Source organism: Hypanus sabinus, chromosome 2, assembly GCF_030144855.1.
Source record: "Hypanus sabinus isolate sHypSab1 chromosome 2, sHypSab1.hap1, whole genome shotgun sequence".
Taxonomy (NCBI): domain Eukaryota; kingdom Metazoa; phylum Chordata; class Chondrichthyes; order Myliobatiformes; family Dasyatidae; genus Hypanus; species Hypanus sabinus.
Window position 1 is genome coordinate 64,699,447 of NC_082707.1, and position 25,621 is coordinate 64,725,067.

Here is a 25,621-nt window from a genome sequence, read left to right on the forward strand (position 1 = left end):
GGTGGAGGTGTTTTATTTCTAACAAGGCACTGTATTAGTGATATGTTTTACTATAGTATCAGTTTTTGCAGTTTTAGAGAAAATTATTAAATGCCTACAAGAAATCTGAATTCAAAGTTTACAGAATTGCTAGGAGCTAGAACTGAGAGCACTTAATTCTCAATTCAGAATGAAAACAAGAACGATTATTTCCAGCTTTGGCAAAGACAACAAACCAATAGCAAATGAAAATTGGACCGGGTATACAGTGTCTTGAAAAAGTATTCAGCCTCACAACTATTTCCACATTGTACTAATTGTCAAAATCTAATATATATTGAGGTAGGATTTTTTGAGCAAATCTACAAAACATTGCATATCATGTCATATCAAAAGAAAACTTCCAAAATCATTGTGTTCACTTCTGATCCCTCTAGGATTGCTTTGTGTTCTCTCGTCTTATCCTTCCTGACATCCACAATCCACTCTTTGGTCTTGCTGACACCAACTTGTAACTGAAAGTCACAAACCATGTGCTCCCGGTTGTGAAATTTAACGAAGGAGTATTTTTCAGTGCTGTCGTTAACACACTCCAGTTATGTTATCCACACCGTTAAAAATGCTACTTGGTTAACTTAATTTCATCAATTTGTTATCAACAGCTTTTAAGATTTTGACATTTAACTTATGCATTAAAATTTTAGTGGCAATACATACAACCACTGTTGGTGCATTTTATTTGCAATTAGTTGATGATATGCTTTCTTGTTTCAGTAAAGTTAGTAGTTTACAAATTTCGAATTTAGTACTTACGCTAGGATGAGCCACCGAGTCATCATCTTGGTACTTAATGGCAGAAGGAACATAATCAACCTCTTGTTTGATTTCAATGTTCAAGTCTGTTGCTCGGTTGCTAAGCACAGCAGTTTCATGCTTAGCTTCTGTAGGTTCTTGTGTCTAAAGCACAGATGAAGATTGAACCATAAACATTCCTTAAAATCTCAACAAAAATCAAATCTTCTCTCATCAGATTCTATCATGGGAATCATAGTAAAGTGGTTAAATAACTAAATAACTCATCAGATTACTGATAATCTGACATAAAAATACAAAATGCTGGAAACACTTAGCAGGTCAGGCAGTTTCTGTGAAAAAAGTAACAGAGTTAACATTTCCAGTCAGAGAGTGTTATAGGCAGGGGTTTTAGGGAAATGGTCACTACAGAGGTTCAGTCTGATAGGTGACTACCAGAGAGGTGCAGGCAGGGGTTCAGGCCCTTGGATTACTGGGGTCTCTTTGGTGCATAAGGGATTTGTGCTTGAAGGATGGGTTGCACCTGAACTGAAGGGTGACTAATATCCTGGCAAGAAGCTCAGTTAGTGCTCGTCAGGAGGGTTTAAACTAATCGAGCAAGGGGTGGGGGGGGGGGGGCAAGTCTCACAGCAGTAGTGTGGCAGATGAGAAAATTGAGGAAAATATACAATACAAAGTGAGCAAGTTCAGTAGGAAGGATAGGCAGGAATAGGACAGGGAGCAAGGACACTCTGATTGGCTTACCTGTATTTATTTCAATGCCAGAAGCTTGAAAGATAAGGCAGATGAACTCAGAGCACTGAGGACTGGGATATTAAAGCTAATACACAAACGTGATTGGAAGGATGGGCAGGACTGGCAACTCAAGTGTTCCAGGTCCCAGATACTACAGGTGGGAGAAAGGTGAGTTGGTGGGGTTTTGATTAGACAGAATATCATGACAGTACATGGCAGAATATGATGTTCCCTTCGGGCCATCCAGTGAGATTATCTGGGTTTGTATCATACAAAAGGTGCCTCTGAGTAGTGAGCGAGATTTAGAGGAACAAATATATAGGGGATGTGGGAGATATTAAAGAAAGAATTAGGAGGCCAATAGGGGTCATAAGTCACTTTGGAAGTTAAAATAAAAGAGAATTCCAAGTGATAATATATTAAGAGCAAAAATATAACTGTGAAGACTGTAGGGCCCCTTAAGGATCAATGGGTGAAATCTTAAATGGATATGAAAATGTTATGGAAGCTAGGGAATTCAGAGAACAGAACAGTGATGTTTTGCAGCATATCCACATGACTCAAGAGGAAGGGACGATGGTCTTAAAGTACATAAAGATGGATAAATTCCCAGGGCCTGTTTTTGGGAAAGTATTGCAAAAATTGCGTGGGTATTGGGAGAGATTGGTCAATACAGGTCATAATAAAGGGAGGTTAAAGTGCCCTTTTAACAATCCAGCCATTTCCACTGTTATGAATATCATTACAGTCCTTACTCAGCCATATCTCCTATTGTGTTACCCATTCAGAGGGAACTTCAGAAGTTTCTTTCACTTTTATGAAACCCTCACTTCTTTGTCCCAATTTATTTTTTAATACACATTCTCTTTCCTATAATCAGTCATGCATTCTTTTTTCCTGACTTATCTTACTCTCTACCTCTTTGAACACCCAAGCTGCCTTTCTTTGCTTTACCTATAACCTTGCTGAAAATACAGGTTGAGTATCCCTTATCCAAATATTCAAAATCTGAAAAACTGAGAAACCTGAAATCTTTTTGAGCACGACATGACGCCACAAATGGAAAAATACCCTGTCGATGCATAGGTCTCTGTGCACCAGAGACAGTTCTGAGAAATGTCCTCACATACCCTGAGTGGGGTCATGTTAGTGCCAATTTGTTTTCAGCAGTCATCAAAACCAGGCTTTTGTGCATTACTTGCAGTGATTACCATGCATTTTGTACTTATTTTTATGGTTGAAAATGTCAAAAAGACCTGCAGTTATCCCTACGAGAAATAGTGAAAAGAAAAAGAGGAAGCATTTATGTTTATCTATAACACAGAAAGTCAAGTTGTTGGAAAAATTTAACAGCGATGTAGGTGTGAAGCATCTGACAGAGATGTTGGTGTTTCTGCAATCGGAAGAAACAGAAGGACAAACTATTAAAGTTCTATCCTGAAAGTAGTGAACAGAAGTTAATGAAAAATAGAATAACATGACATAAAGTGAAAAATGAAGATCTTGATCGTTTACTGAAAGAATGGATTTGGTGTCAGAGTGAACATCTGCTGCTTAACGGTTTTGCTGATCATGAAACAACAAAAACTCAAAATTGAAGGTAGTTACAAATATTCACCATGCTGTTTGCAGAATTTTAAAAGGGAAGGCATTACATTTTTAAAGATTTGTGGTGATAAAGCATCTGCTGATCATGAAGCAGTACAGAAATTCATTGATGTGATTGCCAAGATCATTGCTGATAAAAATCTAACACACTGAATGGCTGCAATAGTACATACGTGCGATCATCAAGTGTAAGATAAAGACTGCTTACCAGTAGCACATAAAGTCTAAGTTGAAAATGATGGTGATGCTAAACAGTCACTGACTGTCTAGCTGGGTGCCAGAGCTTACTTTTCTGATGGTTCAATGTTTAATGCACAAAATTATTAAAAATATTATATTAAACTACATTCAGGGAATATGTATAAGCTATATATGTACAGTAATGGAAATGGATTTCCTGCTTAGACTTGGCTCCCATCCCAAAGTTATCTCATTATATAATTACAAATACAGGTGTCCCCCGTATTTCGAACGTTCGCTATACAACACCTCACTGTTACGAAAGACCTACATTAGTTACCTGTTTTCAGTAACAGAAGGTGTTTTCACTGATACGAAAAAAGGCAGCACTTGAAAAAGGCAGTGCGCAAGCACCGAGCAACTAAGCTCCTCCCCCAGAACTGCATTCTAGCCGGCATTGCTGAAACACAAGCCTGGGAGCATCTGTGCTCTATGTCAATTTATTTTGTGCATCCATTAGCAAGATGAGTTCTAAGGTATCGGAAAAGCTTAAAAGAGCTCATAAGGGTGTTAGATAGCGTAACACTAGACATAATTAAGTGTTTCTATCATGGTGAATGAAGTAAGGACAAAGTGAGTTTGGCTTGTGGAAGTTGACAAAGATGATGTTGAAGAGGTTTTGGCATCCCATGATCAAGAACTGACAGATGTAGAGCTGATGCAATTGCAAGAGGAAAGGATAACCATCAAACCCGAACACAGTAGCGAATGGACCAAAAGTGAAATCATCGAGGAACTGTGTGTGGAGCAATTGTGTGATATTTTCACTGCGATTGACAACGCTGCAATGATTGCAGAGAAGTACGACTTTAATTTTGAAAGGGTATGTAGGTTTAGGGCATAGTTGCAGGATGGATTGAGTACTTACAAAGATCTGTACGATAGAAAAATGTGCGAGGCTAAGCAGACAAGCATACAGTCAGCCCTCCTAATCCGCGAGTTCCGCATCCGCAAATTCAACCAACCGCGAATCGAGAAAACCCGGAAGTGCTCTTCCAGCACTTGTTGTTCGAGCATGTACAGACTTTTTTTTCTTGTCATTATTCCCTAAACAATGCAGTATAACAACTATTTTACATAGCATTTACATTTTATTAGGTATTATAAGTAATCTAGAGATGATTTAAAGTATACGGGAGGATGTGCGTGGGTTATCATGGATTGGGATTGAAAAAAATCGGAAGTTCTCTTACTAAGTAACAGGTACATCCGGTATTATTTAGCGTCAGTTAGCCAAATGTTTGTCTTTGTATATAGTATATATTTTACCTTTCTATACATATAAAACACTTAAGAACGTATGTTTCAGCGCCGGGCTTGGGAACAGAAGTTCCTAATCCAGTGACAGACCGCTCTCGAGTGCGCTCTCCATCCATGCCTGGTTGATGTGGAGGATCAAAAACCCAAAACCCAATAATTAAACCACTGCATTGCTTAGTAATAATTGTAGCTTTCATTGGGGCAGGGCCTTTCTCACTTTATCCTTTAAAATTGTTCCGATCGTTGACCGACATAGCCTAACACTTTTACCATGATCGATGGCGTTTCATCTCTTTCCCATCACGTTATTATTTCCCCTTTATTTTCGATCGCGATCGTGATTATTTTCATGAACAGAAACATGGCGGATTCAGAGCTCCACCACCGGGTCCTAATGTCCTCTGCACTGAGACAGGTTAAATAAGGTCTAGGGTTCTGCTGTGTCCTAAGGACCACCACATTGAGACAGGTTGAATAAGAGCATCCACATTTTTTGGTATCAGCGAGGGGTCCCAGAATCAATCCCTCGTGGATAAGGAGGGCCGACTGTACTGCCATTTTTCAAGCCTTCCACATCAGCCACAGCAGACGATGAACCTCGACCTTCAACATCGAGGCAGGCAGACATAGAAGAAGGCGACCTGCCTTCCCTGATGGAAACAGACGACGATGAGATGCCATCCCAGTCTCCTCTACCTCCCACCACCCAACCTCCGATGACTCAGCCTAACACACCATCATCAGTGTGCTCACTGTCTTCCCGATTCCGGTAAGTGATACTACACTGTACATACATTATTTCTACTTTATATAGGCTGTGTATTTTTATGTGTTATTTGGTATGATTTGGCAGCTTCATAGCTTAAAGGTTACTGGAAAGAGTGCTTCTGCCGAGAGCGCTTGCATGAGATTTTCGCTGCGGTGGACAGTGCTGCAATGATTGCAGAGAAGTATTTCTACTTTATATAGTCTGTGTATTTATCATATCATTCCTGCTTTTACTGTATGTTACTGTTATTTTAGGTTTTATGTGTTATTTGGCATGATTTGGTAGATTATTTTTATGGGTCTGGGAACACTCACAAATTGCTTCTTCATTTTACGACATTCCTGCTTACGAACCATTTCACAGGAACGCTTTACCTTCGGATGACAGGGGAAACCTATATTCCAAAATCTGAAATATCCAAAATCTGTAACACTTCCAGCCCTAAGCATTTCGGCTAAGAGGCTCTCAACCTGTAATTCTAGCAAAGACCCAAATGCATTTCTCTTTAAAGGCAACACATTGTTCAATTACACATTTGCCTTTCAGTCTTTGAATCTAATTTACATTGGCCAGATCTACAGTATTTTCAACTCACTGAAACTGACATTCTTCCAGTTACATATATTTACTTATGATATCTCTGATTATATTTCCATAAGTATAGTACTGTGCAAAAGTCTTAGGTATATAAATCTGGTGGGAGCAAAGGAGGTTGGGAATGGCAAAGGTAGAGGGCTGCGAGGGATGTGGGACAGGTAGCAGAGGAGGAGTACTGGGGTGGGGGTGGGTGGTGCAGGTGCAGGCACAACCAGCCCTGGTACACCAGGCAAGTTCAACTGATTCCAAACAATTGGCTTATCGATCATTACAGCATGTCTCTCTGGTGCATTCCACTCCCAACCCCCTCCATTCCCCTTTTCCCAACCATGATTCTCCTCTCCCTGCCTCCTTCCCACTCTCTGTCCACAATAGAGACCCAGATCAGAATCAGATTTATTATCACTCTCATTATGAAATTTGGCTTTTTTGTGGCAGCAGTACAGTGCAATAGTAAAATTGCTACAGTTCTATGAAAAAATCAGGCAAAAATTTTTTTATATATAAAAAAGACTTTTGCACACTGTATTTTAACCTTGTGGACTGTGCTCATTGCTTGCTGAGTGACAATTATTACAACTGATCCTTCTTGAACAACTACTTACTTTTTTCACATCTCTATTTGATCTGAAAGTTTGTTGGACAAAAAAATCACTTTCAATAGCTTCAATACTTTTGACTCGCTTCACCTGTTCTTCAATTGTAGTTTCTGCAAAGATATAAATTAAAAAGACTTTAATTTAAACAAATAATGTTTCCAAATACTGTTATGTAATTACCCCTGCCGCTTTTGTCCAATTGGTACATTGTCCCAATAACCTTACTGCAGCAAATTCCTCCACCTACTATATCATTCTGTCCCATATTCTAGGTTATTAATATACATTTAGTGGCCACTTTATTATGTACTTTCTGAATCTAATAAAGATATCACTGAATGTCTTCTACATGTTCATGGTCTTCTGCTGCAGTAAGTACATCCACTTCAACAAAACATTTTTACCTTAGTTGAACTATTGCAAAGTGCCAGCACCATTCTGCAATTAAATGCATTATATTCAATAAAAGTTAATTTCTTGTTCTCCAAATTCCTACATGATACAAGTAGTCTGAAATTATATTTGTGTTAAACTGCAAATGGTCTATCATCAACAAGTGGATGTACTTACAGCAGAAGACCATGAACATGCAGAAATCTTTATCAATAGATTCACTTATTTAACATTCATAAGCTTCTCCACATTCTCAGACATGGACACATGGACTTTTACACACATATCATGGCTTGCATGCCCTTCCACTTCCTCTCTCAGGACTATATTTATAATCCCACCTCTGTCAATCCCAATCATTCTACCTGTCACTTGGGCAGCCTAGTCTTCTGTTGCTGTTGCAAGATAGTGCAGCGAACACTGAGCCTGCAAGAATCGGGGTTGTTCAAGGTAATACAACAAAACCAAATTCGCCCATCTCCGCATGAATTCAGCAATCTTTCACCAGCTTTGCTGGAGCCACTGAAGTATTAGTTCATGCAACAACTGGGACAGGTGAAGACTGTGATTAAAGGAAAACTGAAGGGTAACCAGGTTCCATTCAGTGGTATCTGACACATCCTGATGCAAAGTTGCCTTAAATCCTTAAGTCTTAACATGGGGAAATCTTTTGTACACAAGGAGAGGGGTGGTTGTTCAATGCACTATTGGAAAAAGTGATGTACTGCAGACATTCAATTATAATGTTTAGAAGAGAGCTGGATCAGTATCTTAAGGAAAAGAATTTACAGGGCTATTTGGCGTTGGCACTAGTCGAGTTAATGTGAACTCAATGAGGCAAATTGCCCCTTTCATGGTGTGAATCTCTCTGATTCTGTGAATACTGATTCTGTGAATTTTACAGATATGTTGCACTAATCTGTATCTCTCAGCTACAGATAAATTCAAGTGAATTTTTTGAGTTTTGCTTTTGCAATTTTTTTTGTTGGTGATAGACCATTTGAAGCTGAACAAATATAATTTCAGACTACTTGTATCATGCAGGAATTTGGAGAAACAAGAAATTAACTTTTAATGAATATAATGCATTTAATTGCAGAATGGTGCTGATGCTTTGCAATCATTCAACTAAGTTAAAAATATTTTGTTGTTGATTTTCATTTGTACTCAGTGTGTGAGGTTTCTTGCTTAAATATCCAACAAGAATCAGACAGCATTGCTGGAGTCCAATTGCCCTAATACCGTTTCTCCATAACCAAAATGTCCTGGTGAAACCTTTCACCATGCTTGTCATTGACAGTAGCAAGATTTGCAGGGAAGTCGTCTAAATGGGAGCATAGAAGATGAATAGTTAGTGACATGTTGCACTTCATGGTTTCAGCTTACATTGTGGAAACATTTTAGTTGACTTGAATTATGAATTGAAATAACAAATATAGGTGATGTCAAAAAGTAATGCGTGACAGGGAAATTTCGTGGTGATTTTCGTGATCAGTAGCCCAAAATCCTTAAGACATACCCAGATGTATTCAGGAAGCAAAATCTTTTTTGTCCAGTGATATCCACAATTTTACAGTAATGCATTTAGTATCTTCCATACCACTGAGATGGTAACATATAATTGATAATTAAAATGAGCAACTGCAATGGCTCCTATAGCTTGGATTTATTTGAAGTGGTGTAAGCAATTACAGGAGAAGCTGTGTGCTCTAAGAAGAATAGTTCAACAGGGCATGATGTGCAGTCAGAATGAAGACTATGGAAAAGTTGCTTCAACAAATTAAACTGAAATCTATCTCACAACCATTATCGAGGGTGTGTGAGAGACACTTCAGGGAGTAAGCAACAGAAGAAGGGGATACAGACAAGCATTGAAAGTGACAAGAAATAGGAACACAAAGGTAATGAAACTGTAAAGAGAGTGATCAATATCTTGGGAAACGGATCATTTTTGAACAGATGCAGTTTAAAAACACTACCACCAGATGGTATGCTGAACAGTTCTATCCTCAAATAGTAATACAACATGTTAACCAGGAGAGGTCAGCAGATAATAAGCTAACACGGCCACATTGCTATTCTTAGTATTTCCTAAATTAAGTCCATTTTAAATATTTCTTACAGCAATGTTACTAACTTGACTAATTCCACCAATATTGTCTTTTCTGCTTAATTTGCAAGTGAAACCCCATCTGTGTTGTTGGCTCTAGTCTTGAACTAATGCAATGGATATATTATCTTGTTTTCAAAGAACTTTGCTTCCAGGGTTGTAACTTGTACAGCACCATTCACCCATTATACCCATGTCTGCCTTTGGTGAAGCAATGTTTTATTTTAAAATCTTCAACTTTGCTTTCAAATCCTTCATCCGTCTCTCCCCTTCCTATTTCTCATATTGCCTCTGCTGCCCTTTGACCCTTTGTAACCCCTGCATACCACTAAATCTCACCTCACGATTTTCCCAGAATTTTACTGCTCAACCACTTTCAGCAATTGGTGGATCTAGTCTGTATACAGAATTTCATTTCTTGGTCAGCTAAGTTTTAAATTTAATTCTTATAAAGAAGAGCATTTTACATAAATTAGTCTAAACTACCAGTATAAATTCTTAGATGATTGAACTTGTTCAATTGGAACTTTAAACTTGGATTTGCACTGAGCAACAATTGCACTACACACAGTAAAAAAAAAAGGAAGCCGTGATCTAACCAAGGTGGTCTCAAGTTTATTAGTATACCCATAAGTTAGATAATCAATGTTACTTTGAAGGCATGAACATTTGTCAACATGCAGCTAAAAGCATTTTACAATAGTTTGAATTTTGAAGTTAAACTGCAACTACCAAAAATAATTAATTCCCACATCACCAGTAAACTACTTACGGCTTTCAGAAATCTGAGCAAATGCTGAGAATTTTTAAAAATTAAATTTGGAACTCTCAGTAGGGATTGTCCCTTAACCTACAACATTAAAACATTGTGTTATTTATCAAGGTTGAAAATCTCACACAGAAAAAAAATCTATTGCCGAAGAATTGATCAAATGAAACTGGTCTTTTGAAATGTAGAAGAAAACAGAAGCAGAGGTACAGTTACGTTGGGGAGCTATTATATACATTCTGCTGTCTTTTCCAGTGCTTGGAAATAAATGCGAGCTTTTGTGAGAAAGGAATGATACTTGGTGTTAAGCAAGGACAAGAAGCCTGCTAAACGAGAAATTTATTTACTCCAGACTTCAGCATATTATTTTTCACTCAATTGGTAATTTCAGTACATCTTCTGGAAAATAATATGATTTTCAGCTCTAATTGTTTAAACTTGTAAATATATCTCAGTCAGCTCATGTAAACATACATTGTGAATTTTGTTAATAAACTTGAGTGTACAGTATATGTTTCCGAAATTAGGCTTCAATTAACATTCTCTATGTATAATAACTTAAATTTTGATAATTATCGAGGATGTCTTTTTGCAAAGGACAACTGTTTTCTAAAGAATATATTTTGATCAGGGTAGAAGATGAGGATGATTGTATGCAATAACATGTGAAATGTAAAAATATTTAACATTTTACAAAACAGTGCAAGAATAAATCAAGACAATTTTATGATCAGTTTTGCTGCTGGGATCCCTTGATAGCCAAAGCCATAATACAATTGATCTTCAAATAGGAATGCAATTCTTATTATGTTGGTAGTTTTTTAATCATTTACCAATTAATTCTGAAAATCCCCTTAAAACTTGAAAGCATCAAATTGTTTAAAAAATTACAATGCTTCACTTTACTATCATTTATGTAATATATGTCAAAAGAAATTAGCTTTCCCATGTTTTATTCTAAGTATAAAGTCATTACAGTTAAACTGGAAATATTAAATTGAATGAATATCAAATACTGAATAATTGTATCGTGCTCATAATGGATTGGAAAATAAATGGCCTGAATAGCCAACAATATTGTCATCTATTCCAAAGCTCTTCTTGGAGTAGACAACAATATTGTTGCCTATTCAGGGCATTTATTTTGAATGGCTATAACAAAACTTCTCACAGAATAGATTAATTTACTATGAACCAGAACACAACATGTTTACAAGGTACCAGCCATTAACTACCATCTGCTAGCCATCTTCAAACACCCCATAACCACGTACAACTAGTCTGTCAGAAGAGGTAACACAGACATTACAGACTATACCATTTTTGTCACTCAGGCTAGGTCAGAGATATGCCTATAATAGACAGCTCCTTCTTTCAAATACACAGGGCCAGATATGTAATTCAATGCTCAATTTACTCTTGCCTCACAGGAGATTTTTGCCTGCTAATTGATAGAAATTAAGCCATTAATCAAGCCACTAGCCATCATTCAGCCCAGAGAAGATGAATACAAACTTTCATAATAACCACCTTCACCATTTTAGTGCTCATTAGCATTAATTTTTAATGCAATTATGCTATTCTTTTACGCTGAGCTCATAAATTACAGCTCTTCTATAGCTGGCTGGCCTTGTAAAATCTACAGTAATGCTTTGTAGTCTGATCTTAAAGGCAATTACTGGCTTCTTCTATCTTTTATCTCTCTGTCTGCCCAATAACCTTCTACTACTGATTTATTCCAAATCCTTTCTTTCTGTTTGCTTTTATTTTCTGCTCATTGAAATGCTTTGAATCTGAGGTTTGTAATATTCTAAAATTCATTAAAATGCAAAATAAAATCAAGATTTAAAAGGAGTTATCTATAACTGATGGTTATGTATAGTTTAAATTTTATAATTGGTAGTTTTACATCATAAAAGGGACCAAGTCACCCAGCTCTTAAAGTAAAATGAAGCCAGAATTATCTGGATTATATTCACCAAGATAAGCAACGACACAGTGAATGGTTATAATAAATACTCCCATTCTAAGGTATGACAAAATTTTGTTGTTGAAAACTGGCATTCTATGCGACCTGCAGCTAAGCTTCTGACCTTGTATTATCAATAGCTAATGAACTGCCTACTTTCACTTCTAAGGCTGCCCATCTGCTGCTGAAACCCTCCCGTATTATTGTGAACACCATGGTTGACTTTTTCAAAGTTTTCATAGTCAGCATTTCAACTTTCACCTTACACAAGCATGAACACATCCCAAATATGATCATCTACATCAGTCACTCCTGTTCTCATGGATCAAGACTGGCAGTTCTAACTCTGAATTTAAAATGAACATGTTCAAATTTCTCCACAGCATCAATCCTCCCTTCACCCCTCCAACTATCTAAGGGATTTGTATTCTTCCAATATCAAACATCTCAGTATTCCGCTTTCTCCCAATGCTGGTGACTTTACTTCCCAAACTTCAAAAGAAAATCCTGGAACTCTTTCCCATTCGTTCTTGAAACTTATCCTTTCAATTAAACTTTTTCATCATCTCACTAACCACTCCTTCTTGATTTAGTGCCAAAGTCAGTATATGGATATTACCCATGAAACTTCTCGTATATTTTACTACAATAAATAAACAAAAAATGAAAATATTGAGTCCTGGTGAAGGGTCTCAGCCCGAAATGTCAACTGTTTATTCATTTCCATAGATGTGCCTGAATTGCTGAGTTCCTCCAGCATTTTATGTTAGATAAAGTGAAAATAGTTGTTGGAAGTTTAGATACAGTTTTATGAACTGTGGTAAAGAAGACATGACACACTTGGCTGGGTGTGCAGCATAAAAGTAGGGAAGTCATATTGCGCTATATAATATTTTGGTTAGGCCACATTTGGAGTACTGCAAGCATTTCTGGTTGCTACGTTCAGGAAGGATGTAGAGCTTTAGGTGAGGGTGCAGAAGGATATTCACTTGAGTTAATTCAATGTAAAAGAATTCCTACCTCATGTACTTTGGCAATAGGGATCAACCAAAAACCAACTTCATTGCTGATCTTGATCCTAAACCTAACTTGTTGGCCTCAGAAATAGTCTCTTGTATATTAAGCAGAAATCAGAGGTAAGAGGACTGATATTCCTCCTGTTTTGAACATGATTTGAGAATGGGAATGAAGGTTTGGTCATATTACACTTTACAGTCAAGGTTACACACAGCACTTTAGCTAAATTTTGAAAGTTAACTGGAATTTTTTTCAGGTAAAGTCAAGTGATTTATAGTCAACAATCCCAAGTATCTTTTCTTCAAAATATTAAAGAGCTCTTAGACTGCTGAATCATGGAGTGAGACAAAACAAAGGTAAATCTATATCTTGATGGCAAGAAATATAGTACAGGGATTACACTGGAAAAGGAAACGTCCTGCTATTGACCTATGGAGATAATTTTACCAGTTGGCAAGACAACAATAAATTGACATATTTCCCCTCAGCCATTTTGCTTTGAATTTTTTATTTTGCTTTTCCACTTGTTTGAAGCAGTAGTTTAGTTATTTACATGCATAAATTAAATAATTACATCCCTTTCCATGCCATATATTTCTATGATTCTATGATTAAAATTACCTCATATCTGTTCACAGGATGTGGAGTTTAATAATACAATTAAAGGTTAACTACATTGGTGGGGCTGGAGTCACAAATATAGCAGACTGGTAATAACTGGAATTTTTCTTTCCTGAAGATATTAGTAAATTAGGTGGCACATTAAATGAGAAACTAGTAGCCTCATGGTCTCAATTACTGAGAGTAGGTCTTTTTATTGCTAATCAACTTAAATACTTAATTTAACTTTCTGATATGTGATATTTAAACTTGCCTATTTAGACCAATAGTCCAGGCTCCTAGATGCTCATTCAGCAACTTAACCATTCTCACACCATGTAAGGTAATTAAGAAAATAAAGCTACAATAGATATACAATTATTCATACTATTTCTAAAACAGACAAATGTTTGATTATTTTCTGCTATTTCAAGTAAAAAGTAAAATGGATGTTTAGACCTAGTTCTCCATGTGATACACAGGCTGGTACTCAAGCCAGAGCAGTACAATATAGAGAGCAAGCTGTTGTCCATGTAGCAGGCTCCATCAGCAATGGAATGAAATAATAATTCCCAACATTTTGGAGCACTCAGCTTGAAGCCACTGCAATATTTTCCTGCTCTACTAACATGTAAATCAGCACTTAATCCGGTCAGCTTTTTCATTTTAACTTTTTCTCAGTAGCTTTTCAGTTAACAACTTACTTGACTAACCAGCACAATTTACACTGAAACACAACTACTCTCTCCTTGTAATGAGTCATATTCAAATCCACACATGAATTAATAAATAATCTGCTCAAAGAATGTTGTGCAAGTGTCTGCACAGGAAAACAAAGATCATCTCCTGGAATTACCCTATCTTGTGGAGCTCGAAAATTATCACCATCAAAACTAAATGCAAGTACTATTGCCAAATCATTAGAGTCAAAGAGATATTCTACCAAAATTTAGAAACATTACAATATTTGTCATCCAGTTTTTCAAAAGTGTGCATTTAAAAGTAATAAAAGCAAGAAGCTTATAACTAGTTATCTCTTTCAAGATTTCTAAGTGCACAATTGAGAAATTTCAGTGAGCAACTTCCCCACCTGTTCCTACATACAGTCATGAGAGTGTAGCCAAGCATATAGAATTTGCAGATCTGGATCACTGTTTCCTCCTGGGACAACAAATTGGTGAATTTTCAACAGAATAATTGATTTGCTGTCCCAGGCGGCCTTGTCAGGCATTTTTTCCCCTGCTGTTCTTGATGAGTATCTCATTACCAGTCCCAGTTGTAATTCTGACCTGAAACTACAGTTTTGCTTTAGTAGTGGCCCTTGTGCTGGAACCGAGATATTCCTGGAGGTACATCAAACTTCAAGACGTAGAGATTTCTTCAGAAGTGAAATGCCTCTGGCAGGTGAAAATTTAACCTGGATTACCAACAGCAGAAGGGTAGAGGATGGCTGCTGCTTGGAAGAAATGAATGTCACTCACTTTTGCTTGAACTTCTGTGATTATAAACTGACCAGTCATAAAGTTTTCAAGATGAACAAGGTTGCACTATTTTTGAAAGCTGAGTTTTCACATTCATAGTTTTCTGGGGAAACATTCCCAGAACTACCTTGAAATCTATGTGCCAATAAAGAATCTTGTATATAGTTGCAAGCACTAATTAGAGATTTCTCTATATAGTGAAACTACTAGAACAATGTTAATTACTGACAAAATGAGATGCAAATTGGTCTATTGATAGTTTCCCAAGTCATCTGACTATCATATTAATGCAGAAACGTAGCTACAATGCGAAAAGCTGGATCGCAAAGTTTCATCAAACCTCTTAAAAATGAAAGAAATTTGAGCTAAAATAAATATCCAAAATAACTTTTGCTACTAACAGCTTTTATAACAAAACCAATAGATGTCTGGATGTTGTACAGTTAATAGTTCACAGTATGAGCTGAGTTCATTTATTAGTTGACCAAATGTAGAATAATTATGATAAAGAAAATTTGATGGAGGTGTTCAAACTCATAGATGGTTTTGACAGTGGTTGTGCCAGTTCTCTGAAAGTCTCAATTTGTAGTTGTTACCTCATAATGTTGCAAATATTTCTTTTTTTTTTGGCATAAATGCAATTCACCTTTGAGAATCAACTGTTTAACCTGCTTCCAGCTCTCATATAAGCAATGCAATCCAGACTATAATTACATCACTGCATATATAAGAAGTCATATGCCTGCCCACAGATGTTGACTGCGCAACACATTCGTCTTCCTCGGACTTCGAGAGACTACTACTATACATAAAAACAATATTAGTGCCTCTGCCTCCTTTGGTATTCAGCCAAATAACCCAAGATCACAATAAAACAAGAATAGCAGTGGACCACCAGACTCCTTAGGGCTGCCCTGCCATTCAATAAGATCATTGCATATCTCTGCTGGCCTCACTATCAATCAGTGCTTGTTCTTTACCAATTTTTCTACCACTGAAAATACTCTCTACTTGCACTATCAAAACATATACAAGTTTTAACACTTCAATCAAATTGATATTTTTTAAATTTTAAGGAGAACAAATATCGCTTCTTCCTTGCCCCCAGAGAATTAATAAAATCATCAATTCCATCTCAGATTTTAGCATCCTTTCTAACTTATGGTGCCCAGCTAAAACCTAACCAATACTCTAGTTACATTTCATTTCACTCTCCAGTGATAAATCCAAGGATCCCATGGCTTATTCATAGCTTTCTCAATCCACTCCACTTTAAAAGTTATGTGTTCATGCAACCTCCACCAAAAACACATGGGTTAACACTCACTTATTTTCCTGATGATGGTTACTGAATTAGATTCAGTAAAAATGTTCTCTAATAAAAGCTGAAGATTCAGTAAACACTAGTGGGTAGTATCAAGGTTTTATGGATCAAGTGGGTGATGAAATTTGCCTATTCATGACATTTTGTGATTATTTCTTAATTCTTGGTTAGGAAACGTTCATTTTACTGTGAATTCATTTTACTGATTATAGAAGTGGATGAATTTGGAATCCCTTAAATTGTTTCTATGCAATTCTACAGGAAATTAGTAAAAACGCATTTTATAAAACTGCAAATTTGTACACTGCAGGATTAAAAAAAAGTTATTTGCACGTATGCTTGAATCTTTCTAATTTTTTAAAATCAAGACTAAATGAAGTGTTATTAAAACATTCCAATTTCAAATATGAAATGTTTATTTCTATAAATCTTACTAAAATGAAATTTGCTCCTGCATATCAAAACGGTATTAGCTTAAAATTAACAATTATGAATAAAATTAAGCAGTGTATTCTTTCAGTGTTTACTGATATTAGGTTTTCACACAGTAAATGATAATAATTTGCCAATGTTTTCAAAGAACATGTTCAAACCTTCATGATCTCTATTTACAAATCAAGTACCATTTTGATATTTCTAAGCACAAAACTGTACAAGGAAGCTTGAAATAAATAATGAATCATTTCATGACAACAGAATTAAGTAAGCTACACAGACATTTTGAGCTGCATTTAAAAAAATCTAACAAGTACATTACAACATGCTGTATAAATAACCATTGCACACCTGGTATCCTCATTCACCTCCAAAAAAAAACAATGTTGAGGCACTTCCAAGACACATGGTAAACATTCTGGTTTAGTTTTACATAATAAAAACTTCCTGCTTGTACTCAGTGATATCACACAATAATATTTATTTATTGACACACAGTGCAAACCGGCCCTTCCAGCTGTGCCACTCAGCAATGCCCCAATTTAATCTTAGCCTAATCACTGGCCAATTAATCTATCAACTGGTACCTCTTTGGACCATGAGAAGAAACCGGAGTACCCAAGGGAAACCGACGCAGTTAGGGGGAGAATGTAAAAACTCCTTATAGGCAATGGAGGGAATTGGATTAACTTTAAATAAATAATCCTGTATTGGCACATAGCTGTTTCCTGGCAGTTAATAACTTTTGATAATTTTCCAGAAACCCAGTTTGTGAGAAGTTTTTGATCCACACAGAAACCTGATTTAGTTTAGTGGTCATTTTTCACAAACACTAGCAGAAACCTCCAAACAAAATGGTGGAAGAGGAGAAAAGGCAGAAGGTCAAAACAGCCAATAAAAATTTGCAATGAATGAAAATGCGCATGACATTTGTCAAAATAAATATTTAAAGCAACTGAAATTCAAAAACTTACCATATGGTTTTAAATTTTATTGTGACAAATTTATGGCAGCAGCCATTTGTTCTATTTATTTATTTTTACGTGTTCCAAAGATTAAAGATTACTTTTATTTGTCACATTGAAACAGAAAGTGAAATACGTAATCCAATATATGCTGAGGGGCAGCCCAAAGTGTCGCCACATCTTCTGTGCCAACAAAGCATGCCCACTACCTACTAACCCCAACTGGTACATCTTTGGAATGTGGGTGGAAACTGGAGCTCCTGCAGGAAACCCACATCATCATGGGGAGAACATACAAACTCCTTACAGACAGTGGTAGGAATTGAGTCCTGATTGCTATTCACTTTGGGACGGGGAATAGTTGGTTAACACTTTTGTAATATAGGAACTACTTATTTCTATCTACTAGGACACCCTCTCCTACTGAAGAGAGAATTAAAAATAGTTGGCCAGAAAATATTCATATATTGGTAATCAGTTGTAACAGGGGACCCAATAAACTGTTAAGCAAGTTATGACCCAGGCTTGAATACCAAATCTGTTCTACAGAAACAGTAAGCTATTGTATTTCTGCTTTATTTAAACCACTTCCCTCTCTTGTTCTGCAATCAGAATAATTTTAAATTCATCTTTGAAACAATGAAGTAATCTCACAAACACCCAATATTTGAGAGTGCTTGCAACAAGCCATTCACTAAATATATTGAGATCCAGATTTTAAAGTAATCTCAACAGTAGTAAATAAAATCACCATTGTTGAGATTACTAGAGAAAAAACTGGCTTAAGGCAAAGAAAATTGGAAATAAAGACTCGGCATTCTACACTGTCTTTCATAACCTTGGTGAAGTATTTTTCAAGAATATTTGCTCTCGTCATTTAAGAAATATGATAGCCAAGTTATGTACAGTCAGCACCTTAAAGAGCACTGTGATTAGATCAGATAATCTATAATAGTGAAGCTACTTCAGTGCTGAACAACCCCAAAAGTAACTTTACTGCTCCATGTCAATTTTTTCTGTCCACTTTGGAAAGACTATGTTGCCTTGGTTTAGCATCATATTCAAAAAGCAGCATAACGAACAATGGAGTACTTCCTCGGTACTGCACTAGATTGTCTGTCTTGTATTATGTGCTTAAGTCTCAGGAGTGGGACTTGAATGCTTAACCACTCATTGATACATTACAAATTCATTTATATCCAAAATCTGGAAATTCGCAGTTGATCAGAACCTTCCAATAGCAACTTATTTGCCTCCCTCTGGGCAAATTCTGATAAAAGCTAATATATTTGGCATGCGTTTTTATAAATGTCTTTAATCCTTTGTCTTTTAAAATAATTAAAAATTAATTCAATTATTTGTATTGGATCTCTGCATAATGTCTCATAATTAAATATTTTGTTATCTTTCCTACAACAAACTTAAAAGTTAATTTAAATAAATCTATACTTTATTGTAAAATAATGATGTTAATCATGAATGAAGATGCAATAAGTGGTAATGAATATATTCTGGTAGCAATGAGAAAATAGTTGTGACCCATACTGCCTATAATACTGACAGCATTAGACATGACCATGCAAATGCATCAACTGTGTACCATAATGAAGAGCTATTAAGGTTATTGATTTGCTGATTTCAATTGATAGCTTCCAAGCTGAAATTGCACATCAGTATTTGCATGAGTAATGCCCAGAAGGTAACCACACTGACAAGTGCAAACCTCTATTTGCATTATAGCAAAATATTAATATAAAGAGCAGTCAAAAATAGCATATATTAGACTTTTAAAACACACCTGGCAAATTAAATATTTGGCTAATGATATAGATTGGCAAAACATTTTAAAAATGAACTAAATTTCTAAAGTGTAAAATATTTTCACTGAAAGAAAATCAGGCATCTTATCTAATGAGTGGCTGATATGACACCATTAGTTAAAATCCACAGCTGAAGTTGAGTTCTGTCCCTGCGTACAGTAAAACCGAAAACTAGCCCAATATAAAATGTTTTTTCCATACATTTCTGACTTTCCTTCAGATAATTGATTTCCCTGGAAAATTTTGCTTGTGAAGAAAGTTATTTGGGTTAGGTCAGTATAAATGTACAGCGATAATGTTACACCTATTCTTGTCAACAAACTCAACCTAAGTGCAAGGAAATAATTTAAGAAAATGAAGAGACAGGAAGAGTTGTGATGCCAAGTAATCAGCTCACTCATTACTACTGCTTATAGGAAATGAATAACTGACCCAAAGGGAATGCTCTTTAATCTGACCTAAATAAAAATGCAAAAATGTTCAATAACTGTCCATTTAATGAAAACACCTTTCAGCCATATGGGAAAAAATTATAGATTAAGAAGTTCAAACATGCTCTGCAAGTAAGATCTTGATCTAACTGGAGTAGAAATGCTTTCTGAAAATCAAAGTCAGTTGTTGTGCATGATCTTGTTCTTTAGAATTAAGAGGCAACTAATCTCAATGGTGTTTGAAAATGAGTTTTGTGATGACAGATTCTTACTGCCCACTGATTACCATGAATGAAGAGCTCTCCCAACACTAACTGTGCTGTTGAATGGCTGTGTGGCACATTAAAGGGCTAATAATGTTGTTGTCTTGCGTTTTATAAAAGTTGACCTGCAGCACTTAAAGGAACAGTGTCACAGGTGATGGAAGCTATGCAGGAAATTATTCTGACATGGATAGGAATATACTAATGACACATCATAGGAGAAAGCTATCCCCAAGGAGCACTATATGTCAGAGAAGCCTCAACTACACACCAAGATAAACGTAGCTACTTCCTGGCCTCACCATCTCTTCCAGTTTAAAATGCTGCAGAGAGTCTAAATGTTGACAACTTACCTTCAGTCACCTGTTCCTTATTATTCTGGCTTTCTCATATCCCAAAACTACAACTTTCCAAGGCAAAAAAGCAGTGGCAGTGAAAAAAATATTGTGAATTGATTGCAGGCACTAGCTCAGGTACCGAGATTGTAATTCTAAGCCTGGATCTAGATGTGGTGAAACATTGGGTGTGACTATCCAGGAGCCCAGAGAAAATGAAGAGCTATTCATATACAAACTTCCACAGGGCAAGGTTGTATACCAATTCTGGAGCACAAAGGTCAGTATTTCAGTTAGATGGTCGACAGGAAATGGTTTTTGCCCATGCTTAGGAAAATGCTTGGGAATGTAAAGAGTCTTATAGTCTGCACATAGGAGCAGAAGTAGGCCATCTGGCCTGTCGAGCCTGCTCCACCATTCAATAAGATCATGGCTGATCTAGCCATGGACTCACCTTCACCTACCTGCCTTTTCCACATAACCCTTAATTCCACTACTATGCAAAAATCTATCCAACCTTGTCATAAATATACCTACTGAGGTAGTCTCCACTGCTTCATTGGGCACAGAATTGCACAGATTCACCACTCTTTGGGTAAAGCAGTTCCTCTGTCCGAAATCTACTACCCCAAGTCTTGAGGCTATGTCCCCTAGTTCAATCCCTTCAATCCCATCAGTGTGATTGCACCTTGCCTATTCCTGAGTTTCACTCAAATAGACTCCGTTTCCGACCTCTCCATTATGTTTTCTCCGAGTGCAGCTGTGACATTGTCCCTGATTGGTAATGCAACCCCTGCCCCCTTTTATCTCCTCCTCTATCTTTTCTAAAACTTCAAGAACCTGTTACATTAATCACCCATTCCTGCTCCTCTTTCCACCAAGTTTCAGTAATGGCTACAACATCGTAGTTCCATGTACTGATCCGTGCTCTAATTTCATCACCTTTACCCATAATACTCTGAGCTATACCCAGAATTGTTCTGCACCTTCCTATATCATCTCTTTATAATGATTTATTTTTTTTACCAACACAGCCACATCATGCCTCCTGCATACACGTCTTTGTGTAAAATTCAAGAATATGGAGGAATTGAACATCAACTATGCAAAGGGCTTTCCACAGAACTTGAAGTTCATTCATTCCAGCATGAAAACTGTACCAAAGATTAGCAGACTTTGAGATCCAATCATAATGTAACAGCCAGAGTTTCAGTTTATTTTGCAGAACCAGCAGATGTCACCCACTAGATCCTTTTTTATGCCATGGACCCCTACCTATAACCAAGGGTTCTTGGATGCCGGGGTGGAAACACTGCACTAGATGCTGCTGTAGGGGCTCAGAATTCTGCTCGGATTAATCTGCTAAGTGCAGCTACAAGCACTAGTGTTCAAATGTGTTAACAAATCCACAGACTTCCATCTGGATGACAGAGTTTGTCCTTTCAACCTAATCATTCCAACTATCTCTTTGTTGCTTTATGACATGAAGCCATTCCAGACTACATGCACTCACGCTGAGATGGCACAATCCAAGTCTGGGCTTTTTGGGTGCAATCCTGTTTGACCACAACCTCCATGGACTTCTGCAACTTCTTACACAGTAATTCCACAGCTATTCTGCAGCCACTAGGGTCTAAGACTGCCAAAAGTATACAGGTATCAGGGGAACAGATTGAAACATGACATAGTTTAAAAGGCAAAATGTTTAGAAAAGTTCAATTTTGCACCTTATATTTGTGCGTTAAGATATAATGTAAGACAATTTTTGAATAAAAGTGAGTTTTTTTTAATGCTGTGGCAGTGAGATAAGACGCTTACAGAGACTGCAAGGCTAGTAAGGGACTGGCAGGTTGCTTACTGCCGTCCTCTTTTTATCTTCTCCTTGGATTCTTGCTATACAGCTGGTGGCAAGAGCTGTGTTGTTATGACTGTGACATCGTGTGGAAAACAGCAGATGACTAGAAACACTGGAGTGGAGCCTCTCCCTCAATGGTTTAGACAGGAGGACTACGTCAGCATGCCGATGTTTTCCACTTATTTGTTGTATTTTACATAAATGCATGACTTTTGCTGTAGATATCCTGTTTGTGTGCAAGAGGCTTGTACACTGGAAGCACAGGCCATGTGATGGCTTGACGTGGTTTGCCCTGGCGACTTAAATATTACTGAATGTCCTCTTCAAAATGGCATCTGGTGCTGGTATAATTTGTATAAATAATGTATACAGTGGATCAGACACCATTTTAGAATGGAAACAGTTCCCACAGAGTTCAAAAACATTTGCTACGGAGCTAAATACTGTGCTTAATATTTAGCTTTCAGTAATTCTGATGGTTGTACACCTTTCGCCTGCCTGTCCACAAAATTAATTTTAACGAGGATCAATCAGCAGGTCAATAGATTAAGATCACAGTCACAGCCAGATGCTAAAGCAACCTCAGGAGGTTGACAATGTACACAGCAGGTGGCGGAGTCAGCTTAATGAGGCCATGACATGTACACTGGGGAGGCTTTCAACTTCCACAAGCCCCATCTGTACACACTAATGCTGTATTTACCTTACCGTCCTGACATTGTTAGCAGCTACAATTGTGTGCCTGTGTTTTAAGGTATGAGATGGGACTGCTGCCCATGGTGATTGCAAGGATCAGCTAAAACTGATGGTTTGTCCAGCATTCTGGAAAAAAAATAAACAAACCTTTTGAATTTCACTTCGTTTAATTCAGTCCATTTGTAGAATGATTATGATCAGTCCCCATGAGCAAATTCCTTGTGCTCCTACCAAAGGAAAAAAAATGCAATTCTGGCAGCAGAACAAGGAAGTTGATTTTAGCACCATAAAAATACTGGCAGTAAGAGTCTGTTTATCTGTGACAGAAAAGAAATACCAACATTAAAAAAAAGCCTCCTCTTAAATCCACTGCAATTTGGCTAAATCGCTTGCTCTAATGGTATTTCATCTGTATATCATTTATCAAGTGTTGAAATATGCTGTTTGGTCCATTGCATCTATGCTGACCACCAGGCCTGCCTGCATTCATTCCATTTAACAATGTTTTGTTCATTCATGTACCTATCTATTTGCCTCTAAATGTTCTCTCCTTCATCAGTAGGGGCAGAGGTTCTTTGACCAGAAAATAAATGTGGGAATTTTAACTTTAAAGTTACAACACAATAACTCTACAAATGAATTATCTCTACAAAGGTCATCTCCATCAAAGTACCTGTTAAATGAAACCTTTGTTCAGATAGCAAATGGTTCCCCTCATGCAAGTTATAAACCTTAGAAGGTGGCAGTCTAATTAATTAAATCATACAATAAGTCACTCAATTATTTAAAATCAATTACCCACTGAATTAACTATCAGTATGGTTCTGATTTGCTCTGTAAATTCTTATTACTCATAGTTTACAGGTGATACAGTACTTTCCAATTTGATACAGTTCAACTTTCAAAACAGAAGTTGGCTGACTCTGCTGAAAATGCATTTAAATTATAGATCACAAATACTCAATATGAAGTTTGAAAGGTAGTTCTAGATTTTAGAGCATTAATTATTAATCACAGCAGCTGAAAAAATAAAACTGTTCTATTAATGGTAATACATGATGTCAGTGCCTTTAGCTTTTATGGCTGATCATGGGCTTAGGTCACTGTTACACACTCACATTGGGATAAAATATACTTCAATATTCCTGAGTAATTGAATAAGCAAATCTGACCTTTGACCAAAGCTAATGAACTGAAATACATCTTAATATATTATCTTATCATTGGGCATAGCACTTAAGGAATTGCACTTGCAAAATGTGACCTTTTCCAAATTGAATGTCACTCCTGCAAACCTGAACAATCCCTCCACAAAATTAATCAACATAAAACACTAAAATGTAATGATTAGTTTTATATTTGGTTATTTGGAATAATGCAGAAGAAAAGTTAATAAGTTCAGAGGCTAGGCTTCAACTAACTTGAATTTTTTTCAAAGCTATCAAGATCTTAATAAATGTACTTATTTTTCAGTCAGGGTGCAAAATCCATTGGTATGCCAAACTTCTTTTAGGTGATTAATTTACAAGCTTGCCTGTAAGTGGCCACTTCTCATAACATAAACTGAAGTCAGTGTCCAGTCAGTTTTATGTAATGGGAACAAATCTAAATAGCATTCATCTAGAACAAAATAGATCCACAAGTTGAAAATAGTATGAACATTGTATTCAAGTTTGAGTCTACATTGATCCTTGTGTCAGAATGTGGCTTTCAGGCACACCTGATAAAAAAGCTGAGATTGTATGCTCGAATCCTCTCACATCATGCTGGTGAATCCAGTTCCATTTTACGGTAATTCCTGCGAGTGAGAAAGGTCAATTATGATAAAAGGCGGAATGAGATTACTGGGATAGGGCGAAGTGGCAATTGGTTGGAGTATAAACAAAATAACTGTATTATGCAATCCTAGACACCCCCACAAGTAGGAGATACCCTCTCCACTATCTGAATGGGAAAAAGCTGATGTTGTAGCGGTGTGCTACAAGCAGCGCTAGAATTACGACACGGAGTCGGTAACTGCAGTCGAAGGAAAAACTTTATTCGAAAACTTCAGCCTCACTTTTAAGCCTCTGTCAACCGGCCCCCCATGGCGAAGAGGTTCCAAAGCTCTGTGCTCGCAAACCCCCGTAGGCTATCTAATTGTGAGTCGGTTCGGATACGCTAGGAAAAGAGGCGCTACATAACCCCCCCCCCAGAACCGGCGATACACCCCCCAATGTCCACAGCCTGGGCCAGAACCTGCTTGGGAGGTCGGCCTCTGCGCCGAGGCGCCGGAAACTCGGCCGGTTGCGCCAGGTCCACATGGGCCGGCTTGAGGCGACGGTGGAAACGCTCCACTAGCCCGTTCGACTGTGGGTGGTAGGCAGTGGTGTGGTGCAGCTGAGTCCCCAAAAGGCTGTCCATAGCTGACCACAGGCTGGAGGTGAACTGGGCGCCTCTGTCGGAGGTAATGTGGGCTGGTACACCAAAGCGGGATATCCAGGTGGCGAGCAGGGCTCGGGCGCAAGATTCGGAGGTGATGTCGGTGAGCGGGACCGCCTCTGGCCATCTTGTGAACC

General features: G+C 37.3%; 1 protein-coding gene across 1 annotated transcript in view; it reads right to left on the reverse strand.

Moving 5' to 3' along the window:
* Positions 1–25,621, reverse strand: part of rsrc1 (arginine/serine-rich coiled-coil 1) — a 352,648-nt gene that overhangs the window by 1,173 nt on the left and 325,854 nt on the right. Inside the window, exons 8-9 of the mRNA XM_059947458.1 lie at positions 6,607–6,710; positions 793–936 (exon numbers count right to left, since the gene is read on the reverse strand). Of these exons, the coding sequence (XP_059803441.1) occupies positions 793–936; positions 6,607–6,710 (248 nt within the window). The remainder of the gene's footprint in view (positions 1–792; positions 937–6,606; positions 6,711–25,621) is intronic.